Source organism: Falco punctatus (genome assembly GCF_963210335.1).
Source record: "Falco punctatus genome assembly, chromosome: 7".
NCBI lineage: Eukaryota > Metazoa > Chordata > Aves > Falconiformes > Falconidae > Falco > Falco punctatus.
This window is the reverse complement of record NC_137587.1, coordinates 54766033-54781140: the sequence shown is the minus strand read 5'-3', so window position 1 is coordinate 54781140 and position 15108 is coordinate 54766033. Positions and strand designations below refer to the sequence as shown.

The following is a 15108-nucleotide window of genomic DNA, read 5'->3' as shown; positions in this document are numbered from 1 at the left end:
TCATTTCGCTGTAACATGATTCTCTTAAGAAAACAAATTTCGGAGCAGCTGTTGCTTGGCTTAAATGGGGATTATAAAAATTGCAACCACAAAACAAAAACTTACTTTGGACTTCAGGAGCTTTTGGAATAGTTATGTGGTAGTAGTTGCTGCAAATAGTGTTATTGGTAAAAACATCGCAATTTTTTGAGCAGTCTTTCAAATTCTTCCGTTGTAGGTTTGTATTTCATCTACTCGGGTGAAAGTGAACTTCCGTGGGTTAAAGTTTGATATGCTTGATGGAATTATGGTTTGATCCTGTAAGGTGAATCGATGTAGCAAATGTCCTGTGGGAAACAATGTTTTCATTCAGTAAATGTAGAGCAGATACAGTGATAAATTTCAAATATTGTACACTTAAGATTTTATTCCTACTGATGTAACTGTGAGGGTAGGACCAGTAATTTCCTTTTCAGTAAAATGGAATTGTTATCCTTTTGATTTGTGGGGAAGTAACTCAGGAGCCAATTCATTTATTGACTCATTATGGAGGTACCAGTCTTTAAACTAGTTTGTCCACAGACAGACGGCGTTTGCTGCGTCATGACTCAGTGGTATTGAACATATTGTCGCTGTTGTCTTACCCACGTGATGGCAAACGATGTCAATTACTTCCTTGTGCTGATAAACCTTAATCAGTTATTACTAGGTAATATTTCCTATATATTTTTCATTACAATTGCTCTGTACAAATATAGGGCAGTTGTAATGCAGAGAAGCCTCCCTCCCAATGCCACATAGTGAAGTTAGCTTTTTTGGCTGTGTGTTTAAATGTGGGGTTTTTTTCCAATTGCTTGTAATATGGATGGAATAACATGTATTATTTGAGAGGGGGCTTGGTTGTGCTCTTCATCTCAAACACAACTATTTTGAAAACAGTATGAGTGTATGGAGGCGTAGTAGCGATTACAGCTATGTTGATGATAGTCTTTACTTTAAAAATACTTCCAGGGTAACTGGAGTCAGTTCTTTGATGATCTAAAAGTTTCTGTGCTTGATTTTTCCCTACCCCCACCCCGGGAAAAAAAAAGGGTTCTTTTACTACTTCAGCTCTTGCAAGCTGAAAATGCAGTTTCCAGTGTTTAGGGTTTTTTTTCTCCCCAAGTTGTATGTTAGTCTGAATTAGTGATTTTAATCTAATGCACTATGAAAAGTAGCACATGCAAAGATCTGAAGATCTTTTAGCATATCTCATCCGTAGAGTCCTGAACATTAGTGAGAAGCTTTAAGGAATGGCATTGTTAGTTGCAAATCAAAGCTTCTTAGGGACTCTCTGGAGGCTGAAATAGGTCTTTGTGGTCCCTAGGGGACGAAGGAAGCCGCCAGTCACTCTGTGGGCCTGGTGATTTAATAGTCTGAAGTATAGCGATGTTCTTTTTTGCAGCTGCTGCTGCTACGCCTTTTGTATTGGGGAAGAGTTCAGTTCAGATATCATTAGCTTTACTGCATAGCTAAATAGTTCTGGACGTGCAGTTTGACTTGCAGTAAAAGTGTAAGCGTCCTTTAGCTGATGGAAACTCCAGGAAGTGTTTGCAGCATGCTCTGAGCACAGGAGTCTCCTGACAGAGCATGTGAAGCTGGAGGTGTGAATCTTTTTTGTCAGTATGTGTAGATTTGGTGTGCTTACGGAGACTACCATAGTTTCATCCTGAAATAATGGACATTCTACAGAAGACCCAGTAAGATTTGTATCTGACCGCAGCACTCTACCACAGTTTGTCACCCTTGCAGATCATTTTAGTTCAGAACATGTCACCAACATACAAGGCACTTGGCATAATGAACCTGATATCTGCACCTTGCTTGCTTTCCCTGTACAGTGCCGAACTGAACTTTGCCCATTTTTTTTTTTCTTTTTCCTTATCCTGAAGTATTTTCCTGCTTTTGTCAGGAAGGGAGGCAGGGAGAATTCACAGCATTGGCAGTTGACACAGTTAAGAGGTGGAGAAATGTGGGTTTGCTTTAACCTTTTTTTTTTTTTTTCCTGGATTGGGATCCCTGCCTGCCTTCCCAGGAGCTGGGCTGGGAGCTGGCTGCGGTCACGCGTGGGCGATGAGCAAGGTGCCAGTGAGTGATGCCACCGCAGAGCAAGGGGAGCAGAGAGCCTCAGTGGGCAGGGATAACGGGAACGGGCAGGGACCGGGGATGCTGTGCTGCACCACCTGCATCTCCGCGATGCCCCAGAGTTGGGGTCCCCATCTGCCATGGGCCCAGAATGGCCTTTTCTGTACAAAACCACGTTACACACTTTACACACTATAGCGGGAGACCTGGCTCTCGTTTCCCCAGGGCCATCGCACCGTGCCTGCCCGATGTTAGAGGTGGATTTGGGGCGATTGCCCAACATGAGCATGTTGATGTGATTTTTGAAATTATGAATTTTATTTTTTTTCAAGCCGAGCATCTCGTGGGTTTGGTGCTTCCGTGCGGGGGCCGTGCGCCCCATTGCGCCGGCGGCCGCCGAAGTTGGGGGCGAGCGGAGGCGGCGGCAGGCGGCCGTGCCCCGCCGCCACAAGTGCTCTAATTTAATTAAAACAAAAAGCAGAAGACGAAGCGGCTGCGGACGCGTCCATTCGCCGCTCCCCGGCCGCTCGGGGCCGCGCGCCCCCTCGGCGGGCGGGCTGGCGGGGCCCCGCGCGGCCCGACCCCCGCGCCGCCCCGCGATGGTTCAGTCCTGCTTTGCATAAGTCGCCTCTGAGGCGCCCCATGTGCGCGGGCGGCGCGGCGGGGCGCGCGGGCGGGCGGCCGGGTGGCTGCGACGGGGAGAGGCGGCGCACTTCAGCCCGGCCCGCCGCCAGCCGCGCCATGTACTGCGCGTACCCCGTCCCCGGGGTGGGCAGCAACTCCCTCATGTACTACTACAACGGCAAGACGGTAAGGGCGGCCTCCTTTGTTCGGGAGCCGCCGCAAGTTGGCAGCGCCGGGGGTCCCCCCGTGAGGCGCCCCTGGGGGCGGGGGGGGGGGGCGGCCTGTTCGCCGGGCCGGCGGGGCCCGCGGCCGCTGAGGGGAGCGGGGTGCAGCGCGGGAAGAGGGGCTCCTCAGGTAGGAGCTGAAGCACCGGCCCGGCTCCGCGGCGGCACGGGGGGCCCGGCCCGCAGCCAGGCGGCGCTCCCTGACGGGCCGGGGCAGCGGCAGCCCCCGCCCTGCCCGCTCCGCACCCGGGGCCCGCTGGGGCGCGGGGCGCTCGGCAGGCGGCAGCGACGTTTGGGTCCCTGCGTGCCTGCGGCTTTGCCTTGGGGCTTATTGGGTTTTTTTGGCAGGGTTTGGGTTTTTTTCTTTCTTCCTTTGTTTTTTTTTATATTTTTCCTTGCAATATCTCTCCTGTTGCGAGCGGCCTGCCGGAGCGCCCCGCGGCAGCGCTGCCCGGCGGCGGGGGCCCGAGCGCGGCCCCGCAGCCCCTGCCCGCAGCGGGCCCTGCCGCCTGCCTGGCTCCGAGAGAGGGAAAATACTCCTGCCACCGCTGGAGGAGAAGGGGAAAAAAGAGATTCTGAAGAAACTAAATCTCCTCTTTCTGTTTTAACTTTCTGGCAATTGAACGGGAGGCTTCAGTTTCACGGTAGATGCAATTTTTAAGTCCGCGTGATAACATTTTTTGATTTTGGTGTGTAAAAATCAACATAGAATGGCAAATTTAACACTGTTTTTTTTTCAGCCTGTTTACATGGTACGTGGTTTTGGCTTTCTTCTGGCACAGAAATGATATTCGGTAGGAAAAAGGGAAATGATGATACTGGATCTTTTTCATCATTTTGCGTGTTTTGGGATTTACTTATTTATTTTTTTATTGCTGTTTTCTCATCTCGTGGGCCTTTGTGAGCTTTGTCTCCATTAGCAAACTTTTTACCAAGATTTTTGCTCAGTGATAATTAAACTGTGGATCTTGATGTTCTTTAAAGACGCTGTTTGAGCTTCTTGAGTAAGAGAACAGATACTGGATAGGAGGTTAGGGGAATGAGTCAAATTGCTTGGTCTCTATTTCATTTCCTTTGGTATAAATGCCAGCTGTCTTTCAAATATGAAATTATTTTTCTTTCATGTCTGTTCCTAGGCTAAAACAATCTGTTTGAAGTTTTATGTGAAGATATATATAAGACTTAAGTAAAATTAACTATACAATACCCCTGAAGCAAAGGGAATATAACTTGCATGGAGTTTTGGTTTTATTCTTTCTAGAGCACAGATCACTCTATTACAACATTTCTCTTTGTTCTTGTAGCAGGAAAAAAGGCTTTGATCTTATTAAGTATTTCCAGGCATAGAGTAGATGGAAGTGCTGGGTACTGTCGGAGAGCATGGCTTGAAAATTGATAGCATGTGCCTGTTATGGGTCAGAGGTGACCTTTATGAGCTTGAAGAGTTAGTAAATAGATGGCAAATCATATGATGATCCTATATCATGTTGCCCAAGGTTTTATTCAGTTTTTTTCTTTCAACATCTCACTAGTTTTAGCATTTTCTCTTCTAGGAATTCTGCTAGTTGGGCTAAATTATTAATTTAAATATACAGAAGGAAGATATGTGAAGGGTACGTGTGTGCGGTGTTGTTTTTTGTGTTACAGTTTTTGCAGCATACCTCTTGGTGTGTATGCCAAATATATGAACCTTTCCATAATGAGAACAGTACATACCCTGATTTTGATGTCTTAGAGCTTTTATTTGTATTGTTTTGTCAGTTATAGTTGATATAATGTACCTCATTGTTTGAGTTTGAGATTTTTATTTAGACTATTGTATTAGGTTTCGGATATTGACATTCCTCGATACCTGATGTATATGAAATGTGATTTATTTATGCACAAAGCAAGTGGGAAATTACATGTAGAAAATGTGTGCATTAAACTTTTTACTAAACATTTTGCTTTTCAACTTCTTAAAATTTGACGAAACCAGAGGAAAGCTTCATATTAAGCTGAAAAAGAAGTATCTAAGCACCCCATTAGATGGCCATGTGTGCACTGGCACGTAAATTGAAAAGACAAAAATTAATTCAGGGCATTTTACTATTAGAAGAGGTTCAACTTTTGTATCTTATGTTATTTTTAGGGAGATACTGAAAGTGAAAAGTAGTATTTTAATACAAATCCCTTGATAAGGATTAAATTTTTACCATTATGGTTCATAGATGCTATAAAAAAATGTGTATTTCAAGAAACCTCACCAAATTAAAAAACAAACCTTAATCTGTTCTGTAAAGAAAATAAACCACTTGCACTAAACTAGAATATTTATTCTGGGTTTTCTTTTTTGATTGGGGGGGGGGGGGGTGGGATGGGTGTGGGTGTAGTTTTGTTCTTGTCCTTCACCTGTTGATATATAAGAAAAAATGTCAGTTCTGGAAAGCTTACAAGATTTTAATATAGTACTTAATGATTTTTTTTTAAAAAAAAATGCAGTTAAAAATTGCAGCTCTCTAAAGCTTTTATCTCCTGTTTCATTCATGAGCTATGCAACAGACCCCAAAAAATCAAAACACCTAACCCCCCTTTAAAAAAAAAAAAAAGCTGCAGTAGTGTTTAGGTAGAAATGATAGCACAAATTAAAATATTTTTTTTTTTAACAAATAATTGAGCATACTTCTTCATTCACTGGGGCATTTTCATTTAAATTTTCTCAAACACAATAGCACCAAAATAATATTTATGTAATAGATGTTTTATCTTTTTTATGCATAAAGTAGAGACTTCAAAGATTCCCACTTTTTTCAGTTCACCTACAAGTTTAGAAATAGATTTTCTAAATGTACTATAGAACTATTTCTATATAGTTTGCCGTAATGTGTCAGTTATCGCCAAAATAAGGGATTTAAAGGAACAACGCTGATTAATTTTACTTTATAGCACCTATGACTGCTGCTTTGTATGAGAATAGATCTGTGGATATATTACACATTATTCTTGTATTATGCACATTGTATGGGTTAATTTGATATACCAGCCTATGAGTGTTTTTTTGAATAATTTTTTTTTCTCAGCATAGGCTGAGATTTTTGAACCCTTTTCTAAAGTGGCGTTACTGCACCTTTCCACAGTAGGCTTCTACAGTGTGTATTTTAAACTCAGGGGAAAAAATCAACATGTATATATTTTGTATCTTACATAGTGCTTTGTGACTGGGTGTTTTGTGTTGGTTTTTTTTTTTTGTAAACTAGTTCATATTGGGTTTTTTTCGAGAAAATGTTTTTTTCTTGAGAATTTTGAGTGTAAAAGACTTATAAATGCATTTCTCTGTGTGCATACATACATATGGGTATGTGTGTATAGAGGAATAAATACACACAGGTGTGAGTATATATGTGTATATTTGGGTATTTATTTTAGTGGAGAAAATGCCTGCCTTGCAGCCTTCACTTTCATAGTTAAAGCAGAGAGAAACATGTTAATAATATTGTATGATGCTTAGATGACATGACAGCAGGCCTTTCTGTAGCTGTTATGCAATAAATAATGTACAGAGTCTTTTAACCTCAATGTAAAATGCTTTCAATTTGTAAATTTTGGAGCAAGCAGGTGCTAAAAAGAACAATTCAATTCTGCTTTTATTAGTATTGGGCCAGTTAGTATACAGGGAGAAAAGTACAATTAAAGCTGTTCTGTACCATATGCTGCCCACAGCAACTTAGGCAAGGTCAAAGCTAACATTTGTAAGTCAGGACAAATATAAGATCATCTGGAAAATCTCTAGGGGTACACGGCTGTGGACATTGAATAAAGAGAGGTAGTAAACACTGGTCAGCTGGATTTTCCGCTCTCCCCCCACCCCCGGTTCCTTTCCCTTCTCTTTTCCCCTCCCCATCCCACTAAAAAAAGCGATGAGCTACAATGCATCAGCCCAAGAGAGTTGCCTCTGCTCCACTCCATTGGGTTGAACTGCCAGTCTACTGAGCAGTGGTCCCCTGCCAGAAGGGTGTCTTGTCTGCAACAAGCTTTATTGATGCTTTAAAGTGAAGGTTACATCCGTTTCCCTGGGCAAATGAAAGCAGCCAGGGATGGGATCAGGTGCTGTATTGGATGGATCTATATTTCTCAAAATGTGAGCACCAAAGAGTAACACACCCTCATTTGCTTTCATAATCATGTGCATGTTGAAGTCCATTTGCAGAAATAATCTGTGTCGGAGGTATAGAAACTTGAGAGTACTAGTGAGTTCAGAGAAGAGAGAAACAAATGCAAAAGATAGTGTTCTGTCTGCTGCTCACCTTCCTGTGGTCAATACTTGTGATGGGGATTCCAGCCACAGCTAGAGTGGCCTTCTGAAACACAGGGGACAGGCTAAAAAGTAGGATAATTAGTTGCAGTTTGTCCATTTTTTTTTTCTTCCTTAAAATCTGAATTTAATCCGGAATTTTTGAAGACTTAGTTGGATACATCCTTTAGTAACAGTGTAGTTTAACAAGTGTGGGGAAGAGATTTTACTTAGCAACAAAATAAAAAAAATATCTTCAAGCACTCTATATTTTTGTTACGGCAGTGTGTCTGCTGCCTTACCTTCTTTTTCCTCCCCTCTCTGCCTCACACTACAATTTAAAAAATGAAGTAAAATCAAAAGAAAGGAGCAAAAGGTTTCTATATACTGAATTTGGCATTTTTGGTAAGTTTGCCTATCGGGTTTTAACATGACTTTAAAATTGTCATTTACTGGGGAAGAAGCTAGGAGGTATTGCTGCTGTGTATCATTGCAGTGGGATTCTGCATTTCAAAAATACCCAAATAGGCATGTATAGCATGCCTAAACTGCATAAACATTTATTTAAGATGGAATTGGTTTAGCTACTTCAAGGAGTTTGAATTTTATACCTTCCCTAAAAATTGTCGTTGGATTTGCAGACAAGACTGATGCTCTGTTCTCCTAAAGAGGTGTTTTATTTTCGTTCTGGGTGCTGAGAAGAATTTTTAAAATGTATGAACCTTTACACCTGGTATTGGAAACAAAAAGAATGACTGAGGATATGGTATCCTGATCTTGTATACTAGGGCTTTTCACTTTACCATTTTGCTTAAATATCAGCTGAACAAGAAATTAGGGTGGGTTGGGGTTTTTGGGGTTGTATTTTGGTTTTTTGGCAGCATCTGTTTTGCTGTAAAGAGGAGCATGGAAAACTATAGTTACTATTCTTCATTCCTGAAGTTTTAGTGCATGATTTTGTCAGAGATATAATAAACATGAAAACAAGATTCCTTTTCCCAGAGCAGCCTTTCAGCAGAATTAGCTTTTGCCGCAAAACCTGCAGATAATACACTGTAAAATTTTGCCACATGTACAAATCATTCATCAGTGCGCACTTGCTTAGTGCATGACTGATGCTGATGGAATGTAGATAGGCTACTTAGCAGAGTTTACAAGCTACAGAATAGGTTATCCATCTCTGCTGGTTTCAAAAAAAAATTCTCTTGTCTCCAGCAGCTTGATAAATATTTTCCTGAACTTCTAAGAATTGTTAATAACTAGGCTTAAATGAGTAACATAATTCATAATTCCACAAACAGTATGCGTGGTGGGAGCCTTGGTCTTGAGATAGCGTGAGCTCATCAGAAGTAAGGATTGGTTGCTTCATTGCTATTTTTTAATCTGCTTTTAACATTAATCTTAAACATTGATAAATATTTAAGAATTTGAAACAGGTTACAGGAAAACTGCCTGAGAGGAAGTATTGCCATCAGGAGGACTCTTAAGTGTTATATTTATTAAATGCATTTATAGAATGAGACTTGGAAGTTTTACTTAGCATAAAATTTGGTAAACGCAGATCTTTTAATTAATGTTCATGTTGTTGGCACCTGTATGAGTAAACACACTGTGTAATCCTTTGATATGCCATAGATATATTAGATCTGTGTAACTTTCATGATAGTGCTTATTAGGTATGTTAATCACCAGGGCAGGTTTCAGAATCGGATGATGTGTTTGTTTTGCTTAAACCTGACGTAGTACAGATAATTCTTTCTCAGCTCCCACCACCCCCCCTCAAAAACATCTTAGTTGTCATCCTGCCTTTCCCACTGGAGAAGCATAAACCAGTTCAGGGTGTGGAAGAGGCCAGTGTGGGTCTCTGACTTGATGTCCTTTGCAGCTCATTTGTCCTACTTCCCTCAGAAGTACTTCAGCGTGAGAATTGATGGATATTCTAGCACAGCTCCAAAAAAGTCAAGTCCTCCACTTGATAAGCCGTGTAAAAAAACCTGGTTTTGGCCTGTGTTTATTGGGAGGGAATTTCCCATTCATAATCAGTGTTTTGGTTGTCAGCATGGAGACACATCCGATGCCTTCAGGCCTGGTGTCACGGGATTAGCAGATGGGCTCCTCTTCTACCTGCTGGAGACAACCCTCTTCAAGGAGACTCTGCAGACAAGCTGACCTTTTGACAGTTCCTTGTCTTAGTGGGAATGTCAGCCAGGAAAAACTGGTTTGATGCCTCCTGGATGTCCCTGTTATCAGTTTAATAGCTAAAAGAGGCCGTCTTGAGCAGCCACATCATTTTTATAACTGCCCTACTGAGCTGTTGCAGAAGAGAAAGCCCTTTAACCAGGGCGCAGACCAGGGAGCTGTGGTGCAGCCATGCAAGCCTCCTGAGGGCTGGCAGCCCTGAAAGCTGCGTTTTGCTGGGTAGGGGTCCTAGTGCACGCAGGGCTTTCAGAATGAGCAAACTAGTCACCCCGATACGTCTACTTCCCGACTTAAAAATCAAATTTTATCTTTGGTGTGTTGTTTTTTGTTTGGTTTTTTTTTTTTAAAAAAACCCAACTCTTTCATTTAAAACTTTTATATTTTACATCTTGGGGACTTCAGGTTAATCTTAGTAAATTTTCTCCTTTGCTTTTAAATTTTGTTTGCAGTAACACAACATAAAAATTATGATTAGGTCATTAACCAGAAAAAAACCTGGCACTCATCTGCAGGTGATCAGATGACATCAGAGGCCTGGTTTTAATTTGTGGGTAGTTCTGATTGTAACTAAAAGAGACTTGCTCCTTTTGTGGAATTGGCTGGCTATTTCCCCACATCTGGAGTTAATGAAGTCTTTGAGACCACATCAGTTGTGTTTTGCCGCAAGAACCCTTTGATCTGAAAAATCTAGACTGGCACAAGTGCAGCTTCATAACATTGCAGCTATGTTTTTGCAAGCTATAGTTAAGATACCAAAACAAGCAGAAACTATATAAAGTTATGTGTCTGTGCTAGGTCTTTCATGTAGCTGTTTAGAAGGGCCTCTTTTACGTTAATATAATTCATAATATTTTTATTATGTTAATGGCTTGTACATATGTATCTGTAAATGATATGTTTGTAGGAGTTTTCTAGTTTTCTAGTTCCCTTTTGAGATAGTGTTTAATCAGTTTTAATAAATAACCCATTTATGTAAAATGTTAAAATTTCAGTCTGAAGCTTGTATTTACAAATCTCATTGATAATGTTACAATTTAAAAGAAGTATAATTCGTCATTGTAGGTGATTTTGCATTAATCAGTGTACATCTCCATGGCGGTGCTAAAATGTCGTAAAGCTTTGTTTCCACTGCTGTCCTGTGACAGTGATAGATTATCCATCAGCTATAGCATATGCTGCGTTATTCTGCACAACAGAGAACTTGTAAATTAAGCCCAGTTTTGCCTAATATGTTTGCAGTCTTATGAGTGTGAGTATTTACAATTTGACAAGAGTGACGTTTCTGCTAAAATATGTCTGATGAACTATACATGCGTTCATCATATATAGTAAATACATATGCACTGTTAATATTGCTTATAATGTATTGTCATTCTGTCACTCAGGTTTGGTAAGCATCTCTATTTTACATTTATTCCATAAACTGAAAATTTGCAAGTGAAATAATGACCAAAATCTCTCCAAAAGACTTCCTTTTTTAAAAAACCTTGCATTTATTTTGATTTTAAACCCCAAAACGTTAAAACAAACATGCAACTAAAAGTTTGTAAGTTTTCCACTTGATTCCTTTTTGCCAGGTGGCTTTTTACCTGCTGCTATTTTCATCACATGGCTCGTATCGACAGCTATGCCCTGGCTTAATTCCTTGCGCCCCAGTCCTTATTCCATCAAACTGTAATTTGATAGATTTTGTTGAAATTCTGTAGATGTAAAACGAGTCGAAGCGAGTGGTAAATCAGCCCCTCTGATATAAAAGAGTGCTGTCTGCAGGCACATGCCCAGCCATTTGGTCTGACAACAGCAGGCTAGAAAAGCATTTGGGAGCGGGGAGGAGGGGTATTGGTATGCAAATGGCAGCGGGACTTGCCCACTTCACTTTCTAAATATCCGTATCGGAACAGGCCCCCTCCAGGAGAACAATGGCTCCCTTTCAGGGAACTTGCGCTCGTTTTGTGGGCCGGCTTGGTTTTCCTGGCCCTTCTTCTGCTTGGTAAACAACATCCCAGAAAGACAAGGCAAGAGATGTGAATGTTGTAGAAACACGCGTGTGCCTCGCTTTTGGATTTTAGGGCATAGCGCACTTTGGAAGTTGCATTATATAAGCTTTAAATTATCGTATGTCTTTATGAAGCCTTAGGTATTTACAAGTAAGGTGAAGGATTAAAAAAATAAAACCCACATATTTTATTCTGTGGCAAAAAACATCCTCAATGTTAAGTTTTTAGTATTCTTTGCTGCCATATTTGTAACTTGCTGCTTTTTAAAACCGATCTTTCTTTTAATACACACTAATATTGCAGTATCCTGTATAGCGATCAAAATGCTGGTATGCAAAAATAGCATTGCTTAGAACAGCTAACGTTTGGGGTAGAGCCCTTGAGTCTGTGAATACCGGCTTTGTTGATTTGGCATGACTTATTCCTGAATGTGTTTTACCTTTCTTCTTAGAGTCACTGGTGAAAGGCTTGTAGTAATTATGTTTATTTGGCATCTTACACTTTTTAACTTGTTAAGAAAATTCATTGTTTGCAAGTTAAGAATGGTCATTCCAACGTGGTGTTACACTGAAAAAAGAACAGTGCTGGTTTTCTTTAATGCTAGGCCAGTGTGAAAATAATTTGCTTGATGTTGCAGTTTTAAGATTATTCCTCAGGAGTTGTGTTACATGTATTTTTGATGACTGTACAAAGGCGTGCAAGTTTTTGAATGGATAATACAGTGTTTGCATTAAAATCTTTCCATTTGTCACTGGATGTTCTTTTTCTTTCTGATTGTTGGGATGCCAGCTAATTAAATATTCAAACAGGCGTACAGTTGTTTTAAAATAAAATTTGTTTGGGGCCCAGTTGTTTTATCTTGCTTTTTTATCTTGAGCAACAAGTCTGTGCGAGTCATGCACTTAGAAAGCAAAATCAGCATTCAGGCTTTTATCAGGCCACCTGGCTGAGTTGGCACACCAGAAAGTGTGTTGTTAGGATCATTCTACTGTAGTTCCTCTGTACTGTGGCAACTTGCTAAAAAGCAAATAAAACAAGGGCAGCAAATGCTGCAGCTTGCTACACTGTTCTTTTATTTGTGCTTTCTATCTGTGCCTGTATGGTGTTAAGAAGGGTTTTTTTTAACGCACAACACCCAAATATTACTAACCTTTTATTGCTCTCCAATATTTAGGTGTATGCACCATCCCCGAGTTCTGATGATTTCAACAGAGAATCTCCAAGTTACCCGTCTCCGAAGCCACCAAGCAGTATGTTTGCTAGCACTTTCTTTATGCAAGGTGAGTAAAATGACTTTAAATATATGGGTAGATGTCACTTGTCCTTTAGGTAGAAATCTGCAGTCAGCCACTGGTGTACTGAATGGATGAGGAAGTGTACAGGTAACATACTGTGCTAGAGCCTATGGTAAAGTTATATATACTTTTAAAACAGTTAGATGAAGGGAGCTGTCTGTTGATTTAAAGTTTTTTCTCATGACATTAATTGCTGTCTGAAATTTAGGGGGATTATACCCCAGGCCAGATGGACAGAATCCCCCATCCTTTGATTTGTAGGGGCTTCAGAGCAGTACACGGGAGTGATAGAGAAAAATGAGGTGAGGGCTTCTTGACTGTTCTGGAATTTGACTGTACAATATCAGCTAACAGTCTTTAGTTCTCAAATACTTGTATATCCAGCATGCCAAAAAAAAGGGGGGGGGGGGGTTGCACTGAGCAAAACGAGAGCAGAATTCATTTCCGTGGCATTACGTCACACAATTAGCTCGTACTGCAGCCTGATGAGGTTTTGGAGCGTACTGAAAGCATAGTCTCTCAGTATGGGAATTTACAGAGCACTTCAGTGTGTGCTACAGAATGAAAACTGCATTGACGTTGCGGGTTTAAGGCTTATATAATGTACTCATTTCAGTTACTTAAATCTGTTATTATTAAATGTTTTTATATTTTTATGGTACTAAGGTATTTTAGACTATAAATTATTTTAGGTTAATAGATGTTTTGTACTGTATGTTTATGATCTCTGCTTAGCCAAACTTCTCTCCCCTCCACCCCCTTTTTTATTATTTTTTTCAGTCTGGAATTTTTATCAACCCTTTTGATATAAATCTGGCCTTACTGAAGGTCTGTGTAATTAGCAGAAGTACTTGGTATTTTCTCAGCTGCGGTTGGATTGTATTTCAGCTATAAAGCCTCTGTTGGTTTTTTGGTTTGTTTTTTTTTTTATATATATATAAATATAGCAACAATGCGGTGGCATGAAAATAGAAGATGCAGTATAAACTGCTCACTGTTTCCATGCCGATGTTAGTCTGGGTAGCTGAATTCTGTATTCTTTTAAAATAATTTTGTGAAGGAAAATAGAACTCTGTACTTCTCATTAAATGTATTTTTCTTGTTTTCTCTATTATTAAAAATAAAAAAAAAGATGGGACCCACAATTCTTCTGACCTCTGGAGTTCATCCAATGGCATGAGCCAGCCTGGCTACGGTGGGATGCTGGGAGGCTCCTCTTCCCACATGTCCCAGTCCAGCAGTTATGGCAGCCTGCACACACATGACCGTTTGGTAAGATACACAGTACAGATAAGTGTTATTTGTACTTGTATATGGAGATCTAACTTAGCAGAATTCATTTCTTGTTGCTGCTCATGTATATCAGTTAAAAACCCAGTAGTCAGAAACCACAAACATACGGTATTAGATTTATGGCTTTCTATTTATGTCTGTTGTATGCGTAAAAATCATTGTCTATATAGTGGTCTGTTCAGAGGATGGATGAGTCCCTTTCTTTAATAAAAAGCTGGGTGTTGTATATGTGGTATCTTAAAATAGCAACATTTCTTTAAGGACCGCCTAATGTCTTATGTCTGTTTCTCTTCTCTCTAGAGCTATCCCCCGCATTCAGTCTCACCTACAGATATAAATGCCAGTCTTCCTCCAATGTCTAGCTTCCATCGTGGCAGTACCAGCAGTTCACCTTATGTAGCTGCCTCACATACTCCACCTGTCAATGGATCGGATAATATTCTGGGTAAAAAGTTCTTTCTGCCTTTTTTTTTTCTCCTTAATTTTACAAGAAGTTGAAATTTAGCACTACATGATGCACAAAATTAGTAAGATTTGATTTATTGGATGCTTGTAGATCAAGGGTACCACATCACTGTGACATTTCTGTCCTCAGTATGGCTGAGATGAGGCAAATTGTTTTGCAGTCAGCTTAAGACTTGGTGGTTTATTTGCTTTCACGTGGGAGACTGTATCTATCTAACTGAATGGCAATTACCCTTCCGTAGTTTAGTCTATGTACACGCTCATATAGGTAATACTGGTGCTGCAGTTCTTAGAGCTGCTGTATCTGTCACCAAGGTGCTGTGCCAGAGAAAGGCAGGAAGGCTGTTTCTTTGGGGAGCTTGATAAACCGTGTCATAAATTCCTCACTTAACTGATTTAGAGATTACTGAGTAGCCAGCATGGTGGCTGGTTTAGTGTCTTCCGTGCTTGCCTAGAAAGCAGGAAATACAGGATGATCATCTGTTCCTTGCACGTACTTGTAAATCTTAAGATACAGTGGTAGAAATTAAGTGCTTGTAGACAGTCAAGTCAGTTTGATATGATTTGCACTTAGCTTCATTTTAAGTGGGATTTTGTTAAGTGACTATATTGGCTTTGATTTGGGAACATGTACAGCT

The 15108-nt window shown here is 40.5% G+C and overlaps 1 protein-coding gene across 12 annotated transcripts in view; it reads left to right on the top strand.

Moving 5' to 3' along the window:
- TCF12 (transcription factor 12) overlaps window positions 1-15108 on the top strand; it is a 173963-nt gene that overhangs the window by 130570 nt on the left and 28285 nt on the right. For 9 of the 12 annotated variants that reach the window (XM_080396637.1, XM_080396641.1, XM_080396640.1 and 6 more), the window contains 3 exons: window positions 12592-12697; window positions 13845-13984; window positions 14306-14450. In XM_080396637.1, the coding sequence (XP_080252763.1) occupies window positions 12592-12697; window positions 13845-13984; window positions 14306-14450 (391 nt within the window). Of the gene's footprint in view, window positions 1-2736; window positions 2914-3341; window positions 3596-12591; window positions 12698-13844; window positions 13985-14305; window positions 14451-15108 lie in introns of those variants that run through there. The other 3 variants (XM_080396634.1, XM_080396642.1, XM_080396633.1) reach the window with 3 other exon arrangements.